Source organism: Talpa europaea, assembly GCF_964194135.1.
Source record: "Talpa europaea genome assembly, chromosome: 14".
In the NCBI taxonomy this organism is placed as follows: Eukaryota; Metazoa; Chordata; class Mammalia; order Eulipotyphla; family Talpidae; genus Talpa; species Talpa europaea.
In genome coordinates, this window is record NC_140082.1 from 72,059,631 (window position 1) to 72,080,303 (window position 20,673).

The 20,673-nt window shown below is 36.0% G+C and overlaps 1 protein-coding gene across 1 annotated transcript in view; it reads left to right on the forward strand.

The window, feature by feature from the left end:
* The window catches only part of DNAH14 (dynein axonemal heavy chain 14), a gene marked incomplete at its 5' end in the record, with an annotated part of 230,846 nt that overhangs the window by 52,576 nt on the left and 157,597 nt on the right, over positions 1-20,673 (forward strand). The window contains 9 exons of the mRNA XM_084254058.1: positions 2,426-2,767; positions 3,458-3,827; positions 4,810-5,000; positions 7,325-7,570; positions 9,563-9,684; positions 10,747-10,918; positions 14,196-14,300; positions 14,386-14,504; positions 15,000-15,074. Of these exons, the coding sequence (XP_084110184.1) occupies positions 2,426-2,767; positions 3,458-3,827; positions 4,810-5,000; positions 7,325-7,570; positions 9,563-9,684; positions 10,747-10,918; positions 14,196-14,300; positions 14,386-14,504; positions 15,000-15,074 (1,742 nt within the window). The remainder of the gene's footprint in view (positions 1-2,425; positions 2,768-3,457; positions 3,828-4,809; positions 5,001-7,324; positions 7,571-9,562; positions 9,685-10,746; positions 10,919-14,195; positions 14,301-14,385; positions 14,505-14,999; positions 15,075-20,673) is intronic.

Below are 20,673 nucleotides of genomic sequence, written 5' to 3' on the forward strand. Positions count from 1 at the left end.
AAATGGTGTTGGAAAAATTGGACTGCCATATGCAAAAGAATAAATTAAGACCACTGCTTCACACCATACACAAAAATCAATTCAAAATGGATACAAGACTTGGATGTAAGATCTGAAAGCAATTTGTAATTTTGTAAGGGCACTCTTGCTGCGGTGCAAAAAACTGATTAAATCGGGACAAGACAGGAGAAAGCTGTTTCTGTAATCTAGGTGAGAGGTGATGAAAGCTTGAAGTAGGGCAATAACAATATGGACTTTGAGAAGTATGTGCATTTGAGATACATTTAGGAGGTGGAATCAGTAGGACTTAGTGATTGACTGACTATAAAGAAAGAAAGATAGTAATTCAGAATGTATTTAGGTTTTTGGTTAAGCAACAGGATAAATTGGGATGCAATTCACTGGAAAAGGGAATGCAGTCTTTGTAAAATGTCTGGAAATCAGGAGAGAGTCTAAATTGGAAATAAATATTTAAATGATCAATGTAAAGGTGGCCATTGAAATCATTGGGGTCAATAAGAATGTCCTGATTATGTGTATAGCGAGAATAAAAAGGGACCTATAACAGAAATTTGAGAATTATCAACATACAAGGAATTGCCAGAGAAAGTGGACCCAGCACAGTATATTGGGAAGGAGTGACGGAAGAGATTAGGATGAAAACAAAAGAGTATTTTGAGAAGTGGGAATGTTTAATAGTGTTTAATGCTACAGTATTCTAAGAAAGGATTAAATGTGTTTATTAGATGGAAGGTTACTATGTGGTCTTACTCAATCTGCTGTTTCGATCATTTTCAATGCACTTACTTGTGGCAGGAGCCCTTAGAAACCTATATTATGTAATTTGCTTCTCAACATTACGTATGAGGGCACCAACTTTTTTCTTATTTTTTAATATTTTATATTACATGATTCTTACATCATTTTTCATTTTTGCACAATGTATGCATTTTCATTTTGGTTATATTCCTCATACAATTGCACCCCCCCTTATTTTGACCTTAGTCCTTTCTCTCACTGCCCCTCCCCCCACCCCCTACCCTTTCCCCCGCCCTGTAGTGTGTCTCTGGTTTATAGTTGCTTGTTGATTTTGATTTTTACTTTGTATTAATTAGTATTTTTCCTGGTCCCTTATTTAGGTTTTCTAAATTCCTGCTATGAGTGAGGCCATCCGGTATTTTTCTTTTTCTTTCTGACTTATTTCTCTGAGCATGATCCCTTCTAGCTCCATCCATGTTGCTGCAAAATGCATGTGTTTATCTTTTTTGATTGCTGAGTAATATTCCATTGTGTAAATGGAATATTTACACATCTTGATCCAATCATCTATTTTTGGGCATTTGGGTTGTTTCCAAAGCTTTGCTATTGTAAATAGTGCTGCTATAAACATAAGGATGCAGGGAGGGCACCAACTTTAATGAAATACAGCTACCTGCCTTGGTTTACACTTACTAAATTTTGGAGCTGGGACTCAAATACAAGTCTCTCTGATTTTAAAGCCTGTTCTTGTAAATCCTGTGATTAAAATGTATATGCAAATGTATGTGTATGTGTACACTCAGACCGCAGTAAAATTTCTGATGGGTTAACAGCAGTTATCTTTGGGTGATGGAATAATAGGTATTTTCTACTTTATGAACTGTTTTGTATTGCAATGTTTACATAGGCATCTGTTTTATAATGAAATAACAAAGAATTTGGAAATTAAAAACAGAGATTAATTCAAGTCTGAGATACTGAAAACTGAACGGACTGATTGTAAAGTTATTCATGAGTATTCATTAAAAACCAGTGGAACATGAGGAAAATATAATAAGTTATAATTTGAGCATAGATAAGCAATTCAGAATTTCATATGACACACATATACTTAGGAAAAGTGTAGATTTTATACATATAATGGATACAAATGGGATTTGGAATCAGATTTAGGTTTGAATAATAACTCTGTAACTCTAAATTTTTTATCTTAGTCTAATTAATCCCTCTAAGACTCAGTGTGTAAGTTAGAGAAAATAATAATTAGCAAACATGTTACCAGGACAAAGTAAAATGTTTATAAAGTATTTAGCAAATAAATGTTCTTAAAATGTAGTAATTTTTATGCAGTGTTCACAGCTTAGTCATGACTTTTCTATTGTTATTTTATTTCTTAGAAACAAAATTATTCATAATCGTACTTTCTTATGTCTTAGTAGTATTTATTTTATGTACATTCAAGTTCCTGTTGTTAACAATAGAAAGGATTTTATCATCTTACTATGCCCATATTTAAACAATATTTAGAATAATGTCTAGATGATATCTTTGTTTTTTTCTGAAAAGTTGGAGAGTAATATTAAGTTGGAGAGTAATATTAAAACAGTAGTCTTTTAAAATAGTGAACATAATTATATAATTATAACTGATGTGGTAATGATTTCAGATTGTAGACTCATCAGTGCAGAAGCTGGAACAGGACCCTGTTGAAATAGAAGAATTTGTGGAACATTTTACTTTTTTGGGTGTGATTTCCTCAAAATTACCTGAGTTAGAACGAGAGTGCTTATCGATTACTGAATTGCATTCTGTTATAAAGCATTTCCAGATCCATATTTCAGAAGAGGAAAAAGCCTTATATAAGATTCTTCTTTTCAAGTTTGGTCAACTGAAAATTGCTGTGAAGTTAAGTGAAGCAAAGAAAGAGGCTGCTCTTGCTAAATTCAGAGACAATCTAGAAACATATGTCAGTGGTCTGCGGGCTGATGTTAGTAATTTAAAGGCCAAAGTAAGTTCTTGTTTTTCTTTATAAATCAGTTTGATCTTAGTGTCATGTAAGTCTTAAGCATGTAAATTTTTGTTTTCTGTGAAATTTTTAGTAAACAATTGAATTCAAGTATTCTTAAACTGGAATCCACAGACTATGTAAGTACAGTTTAGTAAGGGACAAATTAAGGCAAATTTTACTTTCATTTCAACCTAGGGGTCATTGTTGCAAATGTCCACAATGTCATGTGCAATCATAAAACTCTAATAAACTCTACAACATCTAAGTATTACAAAATTCAATAAGACCAGAATAAGGTAATGGGCTTTGGAGTCAGGCTGTCAGAGGGCCAAACCCTAGAACCTCAACTTATCATTTTATGAATGATTTATTATGTCAGAACTTCCTTGAAAAATTGAGAAAAGTATTAACCAACTTCAAGATTGTTGTATGGATTTAATTGGTGAGGTATTGTGTTACTTACCACTGAGAAGATACACAATAAATTATAGATAGAACAGTACCCATTCTAATAGTAATAGTAATTAAATAAGTTAATCCTAATAAACACATATAAATTAAGCACCACATTTTCACATTATGGATGCAAATCATGTCAGAGTTTAGACTGAATACTGAAGTTCTGTCAATAAAATATGTTTAAACTCTGAACCTGGTGATCTCTTACAATGTCTTGCTATTATTTTTTAGGTAAGAAATCCTGTTCTGTTGTGCACCCATACTCGAGTGTCAACAGCAAAGGAAATGATCCAGACTCTCTCACAGGAAACTGCAAGTTTAGCTAACAAAGCTAAAACCTGTTCAAGCTTTCAAAATTGCTTTATTGATTGCCAATCTCAAATACAGTCTCTGAATATTGAAGAGATTACACAGATTGTGATTTCAGAGATCTCAGACATTGAATATGACTTAACCTTAAGGAAAATACTATGGAATGCACAAGAGGAATGGGGAGCAGTCTTTTGCAAATGGAGGGGTAGTACTCTTTCCAGTATTGATATAACCTCAGTACAAAGAAATGTTTCAAAATGGATGCAAAAAATCTTTGTACTAGAAAAAGGTAAAAGTGTCTTTTTAAGTTGCCTCTGAGCCAGCAAGATCATTGTCCTTGGCAGTTTTTCTTTCCCTCTTCCCTTGCGCTGACCATTAATGAAGTTTTAAATAGTAATTAATAATAATTTTTGTGTCACTTAAAAATTGATCCCTTATGATTCTGGATCTTCTTTGAGCCAGAGAATCTAGAGATATTTTGATGATAAGAGCTGACCTGCAGGCTTTTCACTCAAATTCTTGTATGATTTGAAATTTTGCCAATGGTGTTTCTGTGTAATCATTCTGTGACATTATATCCTCTCCAAAAGAAAATTTTTTCTTCCCAAAGAAAGTTTTTGCTTTTTAAATTCCTTTATCTCTCATTTATTCTTCAAGATATAATTCCCTTTCCAGAAAAACTATATTTTGCATGTTTTTAAATTATACAAGAAATGTAACGGTATCACAGAGGTAGAAAAGAGAAAAAATTAGAAACAAGTCTCATGGTCCCACTGCTTTAACACTCATTTTGTGCATTCCTAAAGTCATGCTTTATATCTGTTTCAGAGAATCATATATAAAGTAACAAGTAGACAACACCTTCTTTTCCCCCAAAGTTTCCTAGATTAAGGCCTGTTGTTTGCCAGAGTGTAAAACGTAAAACTCAATGTTATTCTCTTGGTTTTTTTTTTTTTTTTTTTTTTACTTAACCAAGTCTTAAAAAAACATTTTGGTTAGTCAACATGGTTTTATAAAAAGAGGGCCCATCTAAACAAATTGGATATTCAAGAATATAAGCATAGTTTCAGTCCTTCTAGTTCTCAAGTGTCTAAAGGTCTTTGGTTTTTATCACTATTCTCATAATTATTTCTCTTTATTTTAATCCATAGTTGATTCCTATGGTAAGGCAAGGTTAATAAAACTTATTTTCATGTAGACTGATAACTGATAAACTGGTATTACATTAAATCACAAATTTGTTTTCTGGTTTAAAAAAATGTTATTTATAGGTTTACCAAAAAATGACGTCGTCAAACATCTTAAACAGTCAGTGATGGGTTTTAAACAAGAGCTGCCTGTTTTCATTGCTCTGGGAAACCCCTGTCTCAGGCCACGGCATTGGGAGGCTATCCAGGAGATTACTGGAAATTCAATTTCTCTTGATAAAAACTGCACAGTAGAAAATCTTGTAACCCTCAAGGTAAATAGAAATAGTTTGAAAGAAATAGCCAAAAAAGGCCAATATTAAGTAGGCAAGTCAGTCTTTGAAGAATGGAGTTAGAAAAAGGAGAAGTTTATGGGCTGGGAAAGCAGGTCTAGACAATAGGTGAGAAGTTATGTTTTTTTTTTTTTTTTTAAGATTTATTCATTGGGCTTCCCCTGGTGGCACAGCGGTTGAGCGCTGGGCTGCAAAGCTGCCCACAGCCTCTGCAGCACCAGTTTGATCCCCGGCCACCAGTGAGGGTCCCACATGGTGCACAGACCTCTCCTGCCGTGCCCGCTGCTCCCCTCAGCAGTCTATTTCATCAGTCTGCTTGTTCTGTTCCCCGCTCTGGCTCTGGTGAATTCTCTCACTCTCCTGTGCTTCTGATTGTACCCAGTGCTTGTATAAATAAATAAATAAATCTTTAAAAAAGAAAAATAAAAAAATAAAGATTTATTAATTTATATAAGAACCGGGGTACAGGCCAGATTCTCGGGAGGGTGAGAGAATTCGCCAAAGACAGAGCAGGGAACAGAACAGACAGACTGACAAAATACACTGCTGAGGGGAGCAGCGGGCACAACAGGAGAGGTCTGCTGTGCCATGTGGGACCCTTGCCGGCTGGCTGGGATCGAACCAGCGCAGCAGAGGCTGCGGACAGCTTCACTGTGCGGAGCTCAACCGCCTGTGCCACCAGGGGAAGCCCAGAAATTATGTTTAATTGGGGATGTCGGGGAAACTATTCATTATGCCATTACTATCTAAGTGACTAGAAAACAGTAATACTGGCTTTCTTATGTGATGATCTTATAACCATTTGGTCCAAGATGTGAGGCAAGCTCAGAAAAACATGTGACTTGAAAAGCATGTCACAAAGTAAGTGAAGAGGAAGTGGTCAGTGATATGCATAAGAAGAACATAATCTCTTAGGGTTGATAGTTTTCGTTTTAGAAAGCCATGTGCTTTATAACAGAGGCAGATAATCTATTATAGGCATTAAGAGCCATCTCAAACCTCCCAGAAAATCTGTTTATCAGTGAGGTCCCAAATTTTGGCCACAGAGATTTGACAAGGCTAGATTCACTTGGTTGAAAATTTTCTTTGTATGTTAATCAGTTTCTGTATCTCTTTTTAGCAGTTTCAGAATGTCATCATTAGGCACAAAGTTCTTCAACACAGAAACTTCATGGCCCTTATTTGCCTTTGACTGGAAAATGTGTGTCAAGAGGCAGACTTCTTTCCCAAAGTTGTTAACTTAGTCAGGAGCTGTTTCCATTCATAAGAGAGATGATGAAGACTAATCCTGGTTAATCATCATCCTCACTGAACTACATTACCAAAACATAGGGATTAGGTAACACTCTTTAACCTCATATAGATGACATATAGGAGCAGTATTACCTTCTCTAAAAGAATAGGACTTTTTTTCGGGGTAAAAACAATCAGCGCAGATAGTTAATTTCAAGATTTGGAATGAGAAACTATCTTTTCTACAGGAATCAACAGTCAGTGCACATGACAAAAAGATCTAGAAGTATTCCACTAATGTATTCTGCAAACCTTTACCTTCAAATAGATATGGCAAATAAAGGGAAGCTGCAGAGACCTGGGTCCATTAAAGTTACATTCTCTCAGATCATTATAGTCCAAGAATTATTTTAGAAAGTAAAAGCATGTCACAAAGGAATTGAGCAGGTGGCATTAATGCAGAGTAAGTTGAAGGAAGCGATACCATATGTCTCATTTATATATACTAAAGGTACTGGTAACTTTTCACACTTACTGGAATCAAGAAATAAATACTGTGTTTAGAAGTTTTCACTGAGCATGAGTATAGTTAGTATGATTAAAAATAGATGAATAATGGGCCTCCTCAGTGGCACAGTGGGTTGAGCGCTGCACAGTGAAGCTGTCCATAGCCTCTGCAGCGCGGGTTTGATTCCCGGCCAACCAGGAAGATTCTCATATGGTGCGGCAGACACCTCCTGCCTCACCTGCTGCTCCCCTCAGCAGTGTCTTCGGTCTGTCTGTCTGTTCTGCTCCCCGCTTTCTCTGGTGAATTCTCTCACCCTCCCGTGCCTCTGACCTGTACCCCAGTTCTTGTATAAATAAATAAGTCTTTAAAAAAAAGATGAATAAAAACTGAAAAGGTTTATGTCATGAAAGTTAGGCCATGAAGTCTCTGATAAGACATAAACCTAACTGGAAGCACATCTTCTATACTCCTGGTGTACATTAGACGTGCTCATTTAACCCTTCTATTTTAAATGTATCAGGGGTGATTTGCTCCACTGGATGTTAAAAAAGTTTTTCCATTTTAGATGTTTCAGTATGAAAAAGAAATAAGCAAAATATCGACTGCAGCAACTAATGAAGCTGCTCTTGAAAAAATGCTCAATAAAGTCATTGAGCTCTGGAACACCACTCCTTTGCATTTAGTTCTTCATCAGACGGAGACTTACTCTAGCCTAATAATTTCATCTATAGATGCAATGTTAGCTCAATTAGAAGAGTCTCAAATCATACTTGCAACAATTAAAGGATCTGCCCATCTTGGACCTATTAAGGTAAATATTATGGCAAAGGGAAAATGTTTGAATTGAATATAGTTTTATTTACCATTAAAATTTTACATTCTGCAAAAAAAACTGTATTAATCATTCATGTGCTAATGTAGAGATGATGTTGAATTTTAATTGCTCATGAGGAAATATGAGTTTAATTTGCACAGACAGATAAATTTAGAGCATATAAAAATATGACCTTATAAACCATGACTTTTACTAGCAATGTTTTACCTACTGCTGGAAAGCCATAGTTCTAGCAGTATCTATGCCAAAATCATTGCCTTGACGTTTTACTTGCAGAGGTGGATTGCTTTATTTTCATTTCCTCTGCTTATGCTCTTAATCCTACCTCATATATCTGCATTATTTTTAGAATAGACAGCAGCCTCCACATCTCCTTTAGTATAATTAGGAATTACACCAGAGGGTCTGCTTGTATTCATCCATTGTTCTCTGACTGTCCATCTTGGGCAGCCCCACAGTAATAACATAGCTAAGGATCATTTAAAAACTTCAGGGAACTAATTAAGATAATTACACAGAGATATTTAATTCTGAAAATATTAATTGACTATTGACTGGCTATATAGAGTAAAAGAAATATGTACACAACAAATGGCATTCACATCATTTACAAATACACAAAATTTTGGGAAAATGTCAACAGAGCCTTAGAGAAAAAACTAACTATAAATAATAGGGTAAACCAAATTGACTATGTTCTCTAACTCATGCAGGAAAACAAAAACAAACAGCAGAAAAAAAGCAAAACCTAGAGAAACAATATAAAAAATAGTCACCCAAAATGGCAATTTTAAAGTAACCAAGAAATATGTGACAGTGTAATAAGGTTGCTGTTTCTCTCTTTTTAAATTAGAAATCCATTTTAGATCCATTAATTCTATTTGTTGCAGTCTTACATTTTCTCAGTCTTTATTGTGTTCCTGTTTCTTATCATCCATTGTTTGTCTTGACTTGACAAGGGTGGTTGTAACTAGTTGTTTCCTTAAAATTACCAGACAGATTCTGTAGTTAATGCTGTAGTGAAACTTTGTTCAGGTTTTTTGTTTTTTGGTTTTTTTTTTGCTCCAGCATTTGTGGTACATTCTTTCTATTCATTTTTAGTTTTCATGGATTGTAATAAGAAGCTTCCTTTGTTGACTTGATATCTCTCCTCCTGGGTGCTGGGTCTAATTCTAGATTTTTTTACCAGGATCTTTGGTGTCTGTTATATTATAGACTGATGCCTCTGCACCTGCTTAGATGACCAGCACTCCTGCCAATATGGGGAAATAGGTAGTGACTGGGGAAGGAGGGCACCAAAAGCTTCCATCCAGTGAGCACCGAAGTTTCATGTTACCTGCACTGTAGCAGGTATCTGAGTTGTGTAGTAGGAATGCACAGTGAGCCCCTCCCCTAGACCACCTCCTCAGCCAAAATGTCTCAATTTTGTGGTTTCCTAATCCTCTGAGATGTGGCTAAGCAATAATGTAGCATTCAATATTATTTGGTTTTTAACCATTTTCCCATTACTGTAATATACTAGTGGAAAAAGATCTAGCCATTCAATGGAATTTGCTGAAATTAAAAGAATGAAGAGAACCTGTACTACCATAAAACCTCTCTAAAAGAGACTAGTAGGTAAAAGAAAAAGCAAGTCACAGAACAATATGTATAATATGGTTGCATTTATGCAAACTTAAAGGTATTACATGTACAAGTGTGCAAAGATGTTTAAAGAATGGACTGAGAGTATATATACCAAAATATTTGTATATTGAATACTAAATAAGACAGAAAATTGGATGAACAAGACACCTCTAACTTCTTCCAAAACTAAATTCTAAAACTAGATTTATATTCACTTATATGTCACTCTATTAATTACTTTATGTCAGTGGCAAAATTACCTTTGATCTGAAATTCTATTATGTGATGCAGAGTAACATCATATATTTAGATTTGCATGTCTGTGTGTTTTTATCATTGTAGGATCTTGTGCATGCATGGGACATAAACTTGGCACTCTTCTCTTGCACTCTTGAGTCATGCATGAAATGTCAAAGAAATTGGCTTTACCTTGAACCAATCTTTAATTCATTAGAAATTCGAAGGTAACACATTTAAGTTACAACATATACAGATGAAAAAATTCATAGTGGGTAGTTTATTTTCTGTAATCCTTGAGAAATCCTTTCTTTAATGGATAGTCAACAACAATCCTACCTATAGGCTTAGGAATATAATATTGGAGGTAGTGGCACTGGCGCTTTGGTGATGGGTGACTGGAGCATGTACACATTTCAAGGTGTGAATTATATAGTTTTGGAAATTAGAAGTAAATAAATAAAATTTTATTAAATGTAGGCAAATAATAATAACAATAACTTTTTTCCTCTAATTTTTCTTTATCTCAATCTCCAAACCATGAGAAGTTTGAATTAGGTTGGGACTAGTGTGGGATGGAAGTAGGAAATAGAGGTGAGTAGAGAAAGGAAAGAATTAGACCATTGGACATACTTCTTCACTTAACCCCAACAGCAGATATCAATTAACATATCGATGAATTACCATGACATGTGTAGTTCTGGCTTCCTTTTTCCAAGGGGAGAAAATCATGATTATATTCTGTAAAGGAAAATTCCCTTACCTCTACTGAGCCTACTTTATCTTATCCTCTAAGATTAGATAATCACTAATAGAAATTATATTTTCTTATACAAATCAAATCTCTAAACTCTTGCTGCTAAGCAAGATCCCTTCTCTGTAATTCTCTTCAGGTGAAATCACTGTTTCTCCTTTAGAAACCAGACCCAATAGCTTCTCTCAGACCCTCTCTCCAGATCCCATTTCCTCCTAGAATCTTAGTAACCCTTTCTTTTGTTACCTTTCCTAGGGTGTTGATGACTTCTACTTTATTTACAACTTTTCTATATCTATCTTATGCCTAAACATACCATTGTTAAATGATGAATGCATAGCTAATTGATTCTAGTGTTTCCTAGCATGTTTATTACTGGTACATAATAAGCATTCAAAATATATCTCTGATTAATGATTGATCAGCATTTCATAACATTTTGTAAACTGAGCATTTTTTTGTGACTAATGCATTTTGTATTATAGACTTTGACTATAGTGCTTTCAAAAAATTATCTCTAATTTTCTTTCTAAAGGCAGCTCCCATCAGAAGCAGATCTCTTCTCCAGAGTGATTTTCATGTGGCAAGAAATAATGCTAAAAATACAAAACAAACTGAATGCTTTGAGACTAGTCACTTCTCAAAGAGTTATTGAAACTCTGAAAAGTTGCAATACGAATCTTGAATATATAAAGAAGAGTCTTGAGGTAAAACTACAGCAATCCTAAGGTGGAGAATCATTTAATTTTATAAAAATGTTATGCACCTAACTGAGGAAAATAATTTAATGCAGATTTTCTTTATTAGCTGCTAACAGTATTTCAAACTCTTACCATCTACAGAATACTATCAAAAGGGAAAAAAGTGGATGGACCAATCTAACTGACCTACAGCAGTGTACCAAATTTTAAGTGCCTAGGTTTCCTTATCTTGAAACTAGGAATAACGATAGTGCCTATTTTGAGAAACTTTGTGCCAAATGAGAGAATGCATTTAAAGCAGAGAGTTGGCACAAAGAAAGTACTTAATGAGTGCCAACTATTTTTATGACCACTATAATTATTTTGTTAATAAAATCAGCAAAAGTTGAAATTGAATATTTTTATAATTTTATAATTAAATTATTGATTTCATACATTACTATACTTTCAGAACATCAAATTCTCAGCCAGACACATAATTCTGATTACTGGCTTTTAATATTTTAGATTCATGGTGAACACATTCACTTCATAAACAAAGATTTTCCCTTAGGTATTCATTCATCTATTTTCCAAGATGGACACAAGTCTGACTAGTTGTGATGACCCATCCAGAGTATGTGCATATGGCAGTTGCAGCCAATAGAAGGGTTTCTACCCAGAAGACCCCCTGGTATATAAATCCATGACCTGGGCAATTGTGAGGGACTACATTCACAGGGATCTGGTTATTATTATTATTATTATTATTATTTATTTTTTTAAAGATTTATTTATTTATTTATACAAGCACTGGGCACAGTCAAATACACGGGATGGTGAGAGAATTCACCAGAGACAGAGTGAAAAGCCGAACAGGCAGACTGACAAAGCACACTGCTGAGGGGAGCAGCGGGCAGCAGGAGAGGTCTGTGAGACATGTGGGACCCTCGACCGGCGGCCAGGGATTGAACTGGCGCTGCAGAGGCTGTGGACAGCTTCACAGCCCACCGCTCAACCACTGCGTCCCCAGGGGAGGCCCTTTTTTTTTTTTTGAAAGATTTTTTAAAAAAATTTATTTATACAAGAACCGGGGTACAGGCCAGATGTGCGGGCAGGTGAGAGGATTCACCAGAGACAGAGCGGGGAACAGAACAGGCAGATTTACTGAAATACACTGCTGAGGGTAGCAGCGGGCGAGCCAGGAGAGGTCTGCTCAACATGTGGGCTGCTCCGCCGCTGGTGGGAATTGAACCGGCACTGCAGAGGCTGCGGACAGTTTCACAGCCCTGGGCTCAACCCGCTGCACCACCGGGGAGGCCCCACAGGGATCTGGTTATTAAGAGCTGGTACTGAATGATCGTTGAGCTAAGTCTTCTAATTATTTCTAGAATATATTTGGACTGCTACTAAACATAATTAACAACCATTGAGCTTTTCATTTATTCATGTATCAAGTACTTACTTTACACCAGGCACTGATGATAGATGCTGGGACTACAAAGGTAAAAGACAACTTTCCACTATTACTCCCTACTCAAAAATTTATTACAGCAAACAAAAAATGTAGAACTATTATAATATGATGTGTGCTATGCTAAGTTTGATGGTGTGACCATATCAAAGAAGAGAAATTAACTCAGGCAGGGAAAGTGGTAATTAACCTGTGTCTGGAATGAAGTAGTTGAGTTAGCCAGGTAAAAGAGTCAGGGTATGCAGGGGCAGGCAGGAAGAAAGAGCATGCTAGGCAAAGGGAAGAGTGCAGCTATGAAGTCATTCGCAAGCATGCCACATTCTGGAGCTGTAACCAAGATGGTACAGCTGAAACATAGGTTGAAAGTGGAAAAGTGGTGAAAAAAATAATATTCTCCAGGGAAGCAGAGAATGGGTGATGGAAACCCTTGAATATCACAATGAATTTTGACTTTATTGCATATCTACTGAAGGATTTTAAGCAGGAGAATGAAATGATTTAACTTAGAAATATCTCCCTGGAAGGAAGCATAGAGGATATAGAGATTGGGGGCAGTGAGAACAGATACAAAGAAATCAATTAAAAGGCAGAAAGACCATGATGAGAAAGAAAGCAGGTAGTACGAGGAGCATCAAGTAGAGAAATAGAGGATAAAAGAAATAGGTCTAGGTTTGTGCCTAGATTTCTGCCTTGACCAACACATTGGAAGATAATTGTTCTACCAGGTAGAGATACAAGAGAGGAAAGTGTGTGTGGAAACAAGTTTTGTACATACTGAAAAGTTAGTGTTTATGAGACAATCAAATGAACATCTTCAATCAGAAGATGGGTGTATGTGAGTCAAAGAGAAAGTGGGTGTGGATCAATGATTCATGAAAAGAATAATAGATATACATGTTTCTAAAGGAAGCTAGGAAGAGTAATCAGGGTGGAACTCAAGAGATATCAACATTAAAGTGTAAAGGGTGAAGAGAGATCTTGAAAGAAATGATAACTGACTGAGGCATAAAGGAAAACAAGAGAGTGAAATCTCAGACATCAAAAGGGCAGAGTCCACAGAGTCAAATACTATGAAAATATCATGTAGCATGCAGACTGGATCTAGTAACAGCAGGAGCCACGTGGCAGACATGAGGTTGAGCTGTAAGTAAAATAAGACATTGAGTTTATATATTATCTCTTCAAGACCTTTGTGGAGAATGGATGGCCAAGTATATAGTAGCTAAAGAACAACAAAGCGAGAGGGATTTCTTATATATTTTCAACAAGGACAGTTTTAGAAGTTATCCTATTGCAAAGGAGAAATTGCAGATATAGGAGAGTGAGGAAAATAAAGGATTAATTTAAAAACAAGTTTAGCTTAGCTTGCTGTAATGAATGGATATCTCTCCTCTGAATAGAAGGAAAAGAATTAAGACTAGTGTGAATGAAGATAAGTTTTGGGCGGGGATGAAAATTCAGGAATTGTCTTGACAACAGAATGTGAGATGACCTGCTGAAGTGAGGACTTGGATAGGGAAATGAGAGCAGAGAGTTGGTAGCATGGGAAAACAATGCCGGTAATACTCAAGTACGGTGTTTTATTAATAATCGGTAATAGAACAAAGTGTGTGTAAGTGTGTATAAGTGCAATTTTATTGTTTGTTAGTTTTAATGAAAAATTTGTTTAGCAATTCAAGTATGCTTTCATTGAGGATGGGATTTATTTTGACTGATAATACTATATACTCTCACTTTTATATTGTGGGTTCTGTTTGTAATTGAGGCCCAAAGAATGGTATGGCTAATATCATAATTAAACTGAATTGCATTTCTTTTGGTTCTAAACAGGACTACCTTGAAATTAAAAGAATGGTTTTCCCACGATTTTACTTTCTTAGTAATGCTGAACTTCTCGATATTCTAGCTAATAGCAGAAATCCGAAATCTATACAGGTAATAACATTATTATCTGCTCAGCAGTATTATTTTCCAACTAGGTAAGAATTTTATAATGTTCACTTTTGTTTCTGGTCCTCAGCCTCATCTTGTGAAATGTTTTGAAAATATAAATCAATTATTGATATGGAAACAAGAAATTGGTCCTCCTGTTGTAGTAATGTTCATCTCTGCTGAAGGAGAAGCACTTTTGCTGCCAAAGTATGACACATGTGTGATAAATGGAGTATGATGATAAATGGGGTGTGATACATGTGTGATAAATGAAGTATTTGAGACTATATAAAACTTGATTATGTAAAAGCTGTACTTGGAAATATCTGACATTTCATAGAAGTTTGCAAAGCAAATTTTTTCTTCAAATATAATGTGTGTTTGCAGAACTTTAGCATCCCATTTATTTATGTATTTACTTATTTAACCTTCTAAATGTCAACAAAAGGATTTATTATACAAACATAGATAAGAAGGAAATTTGCTATTTACTTGGGGTCATTGTTCCTATTCCCCACTGCTGCTTACACTGACTGCTGGTTTTGTTATAAATGGTTCCCAGGCAATTATTTTAAGCAAGGTCCTTCTAGTATAAGGACTTGTTTGTCTTTAGCATGCGTACGTGTCTGTAGGCTTACCAAGGGAATGAAACACGAATAAAAATATAATTCCTCATTGTATTATTTTTGAAAAATATTATAGGAAAATTCGTATAAGAAGTGCTGTAGAACAGTGGCTGGTAAACGTAGAGAAAAGCATGTTTGATGTACTAAAAAAGTAAGTACAATTTCCAAATCCTAAAATTATATTGTATATAGTTATACTAGCCAAGTTTTACTTACATATGTAAATATATATATATATAATATATATACACACACACACATACACATATATATTTAACTTGGCTAATTATCTAATCTAAGTGGGAAGTATCCAGAGAAATATATGAACTAAAATGCTTTATGAAATGAGTTTTGCTAGAAGATGATTCGTATGACTAAATGGAAACTCTTCACTTTTACAGAGTAAAAGTCAGCTTGAGTGTGTAATCATGGACAATAGTCAGACAGTACTTTGAGATTCATACATATCTGAAAACTTTCAGACCCAGACTCATGTCCAGCTCTCCCTACTTTCATAAAACCCAGAGCTCAGTAGCCTCTGGCTGCAGCAGGCCTCACTGCTTTACATTTCTGTCCCACTTTTGCTTCCTGAAATTGTTTACTTAGTTCAGTCTTTCCAGTGTTCTCCTTTTTGTATTTTAATCTATCATCACTAAATCCTAGAGTGAAAAAAGAGCTTGAGAGTGTGAACTTTATAGAAACTAATTTGACTAGAATGGTCTTTTACATTTCTTATTGTTGGCTTCCAGAATGTTATTCGTCTTTTAAGTTTTTTTTTTAATATTTTACATTTTTAAAAAAATATTTATTTATTTATTTATTTATACAAGCACTGGGTACAGTCAGAAACACGGGAGGGTGAGAGAATTCACCAGAGCCAGAGCGGGGAGCAGAACAGGCAGACTGATGAAATACACTGCTGAGGGGAGCAGCTGGCGCGGCAGGAGAGGTCTGTGTGCCACGTGGGACTCTCGCCAGTGGCCGGGGATGGAACTGGCGCTGCAGAGGCTGTGGGCAGCTTTGCAGCCCAGAGCTCAACCGCTGCACCACCAGGGACGCCCTTTTTAAAAAATGTTTAATATATTTTTTACATCATTTTTCATTCCTGTACAGTGTATGCATTTTCATCTTGGTTAACATCCCCGTATAATTCCCACCACCTTTTTTTTAAAAATAAATTTTATTTTTATATTCCCCATACAATTGCAACCCCCTTATTTTGACCCCAATCCCTCCCCACCCCGCCCTCCACCCCCCATAGAGTGTTTCTGGTTCATATTTTTTTTGTTGATTTTGATTTTCATTTTCTTATAGTTATTCATTTTCCTGGTCCCTCATTTAAGTTTTCTAGATTCCTGCTATGAGTGAGACCATCCGGTATTTTTCTTTTTCTTTCTGGCTTATTTCACTGAGCATGATCCCTTTCAGCGCCATCCAGGTTGCTGCAAATTGCATGTGTTTATCTTTTTTGAATGCTGAGTAATATTCCATGGTGTATATGTACCACATCTTCTTGATCCAGTCATCTCTTTTTGGGCATTGGGGTTTTTTCCAAAGCTTAGCTATTGTAAACAGTGCTGCTATAAACACAGGGGTGCAGTGCTCTTTGGAATTGATCTTTCTGTGTCCTTTGGGTAAATACCTAGGAGTGGAATTGCTGGATTATATGGAAGCTTTATCTTCAGTTGGTTGAGGAATCTCCACACAGCTCCACAGTGGTTGGACCAGTTTGCACTCCCACCAGCAGTGCAGGAGAGTTCCTTTCTCTCCACCTGCTCGCCAACATTTGTTGTTGCGTTTTTTTAATATGTGCCATTCTCACTGGTGTGAGATGGTATCTCATTGTAGTTTTGATTTGCGTTTCCCTGATTCCCTGTGACGCTGAGCATTTTTTCATATGCCTGTTGGCCATTTGTATTTCCTCTTTGGAGAAGTTTCTTTTTAGCTCTTCTGCCCATTTTTTGACTGGATTATTTTCTTTGTTTTTGTTGAGTCTCATCAGCTCTTTGTAGATTTTTGTGATCAGTCCTTTATTGTTAGTGTTGTGTGCAAAAATGTTCTCCCAGTTGGTGGGGTTTCTCTTTGTTTTTGTTATTGTCTCTTTTGCTGTGCAGAAGCTCTTTAATTTGATGTAGTTCCAGCTGTTTATCTTTGCCTTCACTATCACTGCTTTGGGTGATGTGTCTTTAAAGATGTCTTTGAGGTGTGTGTCCTGCAGTGTTTTGATATATTTCCTTCTATATATTTTATGGTTTTTGTGCATGGTGTGAGGGAGTGGTCATGCTTCATTCTTTTGCATGTAGTGACCCAGTTTTCCCAGCACTATTTATTGAACAAACTTTCTTTGCTCCAGTGCGTATTCTGTGCTCCTTTGTCAAAGATTAGTGGATCATAAATCTGTGGGTTTATTTCTGGGTTTACTATTTGGTTCCATTGGTCTGTGTGTCTGTTCTTGTTCCAATACCATGCAGTTTTGATTATTATGGCTTTGTAGTATGGTTCCTCATTTTAATTGGTAAAGATTTGTGTTATTTTTCACTAGTATTAGTTTTTCTAAAATTTTGATCATTCTCATTTGACTGTTCATGTTTTTTTTTAATAATAAATTTTATTTTTATATTCCCCATACAATTGCAACCCCCCCATTCTGACCCCAATTCCTCCCCTCCTGCCCCCCACCCCCCCAAAAGTGTCTCTGGCTCATAGTTTTTTGTTGATTTTGATTTTCACTTTCTTACAGTTATTCATTTTCCTGGTCCCTTATTTAAGTTTTCTAGATTCCTGCTATGAGTGAGACCATCCGGTATTTTTCTTTTTCTTTCTGGCTTATTTCGCTGGCATGATCCCTTCCAGCGCCATCCATGTTGCTGCAAATTGCATGTGTTTATCTTTTTTGAATGCTGAGTAATATTCCATGGTGTATATGTATCACATCTTCTTGATCCAGTCATCTATTTTTGGACATTTGGGCTGTTTCCAAACTTAGGTATTGTAAACAGTATTGCTATAAACATAGGGGTGCAGGTGTTCTTTGGAATTGATATTTCTGTGTCCTTTGGGTAAATACCTAGGAGTGGAATTGCTGGATCATATGGAAGCTCTATGTATAGTAGGTCCAGAAATCTACACACAGCTCTCCACAGTGGTTAGACCAGTTTGCACTCCCACCAGCAGTGCAGGAGAGTTCCTTTTTCTCCACACCCTTGCCAACATTTGTTGTTGCTAGTTTTTTTAATATGTGCCATTCTCACTGGTGTAAGATGGTATCTCATGGTTGTTTTGATTTGCATTTCCCTGCTGACAAGTGATGTTGAACATTTTTTCATATGCCTGTTGGCCATTTGCATTTCCTCTTCAGAGAAGTTTCTTTTTAGCTCTTCTGCCCATTTTTTGACTGGATTATTTTCTTTGTTGTTGTTGAGTCTCATCAGCTCTTTGCAGATTTTTGTGATCAGTCCTTTATCATTAGTGTTGTGTGCAAAAATGTTCTCCCAGTTGGTGGGGTTTCTCTTTGTTTTTATTATTGTCTCTTTTGCTGTGCAGAAGCTCTTTAATTTGATGTAGTTCCAGCTGTTTATCTTTGCTTTCACTATCACTGCTTTGGGTGATGTGTCTGTAAAGATGTCTTTGATGTGCAAATCACGTAGTGTTTCGCCTATATTTCCTTCTATGTATTTTATGGTTTCAGGTCTTATGTCTAGTTCTTTAGCCATTTTGAGTTGATTTTTGTGTATGGTGTGTGGTAGTAGTCAAGCTTCATTCTTTTGCATGTAGCGACCCAGTTTTCCCAGCACCATTTAGTGAACAAACTGTCTTTGCTGCAATGCATAGTCTTTGCTCCTTTGTCAAAGATTAGTTGACCATAAGTCTGTGGGTTTATTTCTGGATTTTCTAATCGATTCCATTGGTCTGTATGTCTGTTCTTGTTCTAATATGATGCAGTTTTGATGATTATGGCTTTGTAGTAAAGTTTGAAGTCTGGGAGTGTGATGCCTCCATTCCCTTCTCTTTTTTTCAGGAGAGCTTTGGCTGTTCGGGGTTTTTTGTGATTCCATATGAATTTCATCAGTAATTGTTTATTTCTTTAAAGAATGACATTGAAATTTTTATTGGAATAGCATTGAATCTGTATATTGCTTTTGGTAGTATGGCCATTTTAATAATGTTTATTCTTCCAATCCATGAGTAGGGGATGTCTTTCCATTTCTTTGTGTCTTCTTCTATTTCTTTTAACAGTGTTTTATAGTTTTCTTTGTATAGGTCCTTTACCTCTTTTGTTAGATTTATTCCCAAATATTTGATTTTTTTTGTTTTGATAATAAAAGGGATGGTTTTTTTGATTTCTTCTTCTTCAGATTTATTGTTTGTGTATAGGAAGGCTACTGACTTTTGCGTGTTGATTTTGTAACCTGCCACTTTACTGAACTGATTGATGAGTTGAATTAGTTTTTCTGTGGAGTTTTTGGGGTTCTCTATGTATATTATCATATCATCTGCAAATAGTGATAGTTTGGAGAAAGCACAAATAAACAGGATCATAAATGAAAGAGGAGAAATCACAACGGACACAGCAGAAATCAAAAGAATAATCAGTAACTACTATGAACAGTTATATGGAAACAAGTTCAACAATCTAGAGGAGATGGACAAATTCCTACAACTCTACAATCATCCAAAGCTAGATAAAGAAGAAATAGAACACCTAAACAGACCAATTACAAGCAGCGAAATTGAAATGGTAATCAAAAACTTCCCCAAAAACAAAAGCCCAGGACCTGATGGATTTACAAATGAATTCTACCAAACATTCAGAGACGAATTAGTGCCTATCCTTCACAAACTCTTCAAAAAAATTGAGAAGGAAGGGACAATAGCAAACACGTTCTATGAAGCCAACATTACTCTAATACCAAAACCGAACAAGGACACCAAAAAAAAGGAAAACTACAGGCCAATCTCCCTAATGAACACTGATGCAAAAATCCTCAATAAAATTTTAGCTATCGGAATCCAACAATGTATCCATAAGATAATTCACCACGACCAAGGAAGATTCATTCCAGGGACACAAGTATGGTTTAACATCCAAAAATCAATCAACGTTATCCAACACATCAACAAAAAGAAATATAAAAACCATATGATAATATCAATAGATGCTGAGAAAGCTTTCGACAAAGAGCAACACCCATTCATGATAAAAGCCCTTGAAATTCTTGGGATACAAGGAACATACCTCAACATCATAAAGGCCATATATGACAAGCCAACAGCCAGTATCATTCTCAATGGTGAAAAGCTGATAGCAATTCCATTAAGATCTGGAACAAGACAAGGATGTCCACTCTCACCACTGCTTTCCAATATAATACTGGAAGTCCTACCCAGAGCAATAAGACAAGAGAAAGACATACAAGGAATCCAAATATGAAAAGAAGAAGTCAAATCATGTTTTTTTTTTAAGATTTATTTATTTATGCATACAAGAGCTGGGGCACAGGCTAGAGATGCAGGGCATGAGAGGATTCACCAGAGACAGAGTGGGGAACAGAATGGGCTGACTGACTGAAATACACTGCTGAGGGGAACAGTGGGCAAGTCAGGAGAGGTCTGCATTGCCATGTGGGTTTCTTCCTGGCCGGCTGGTATCAAACTCTTGCTGCAGAGGCCGTGAATTGCTTCATAGTGCTGTGCTTAGCCCCTTGCACCATCAGGGAGGCCCTAACTGTTCATATTTGTATTGGAGCATC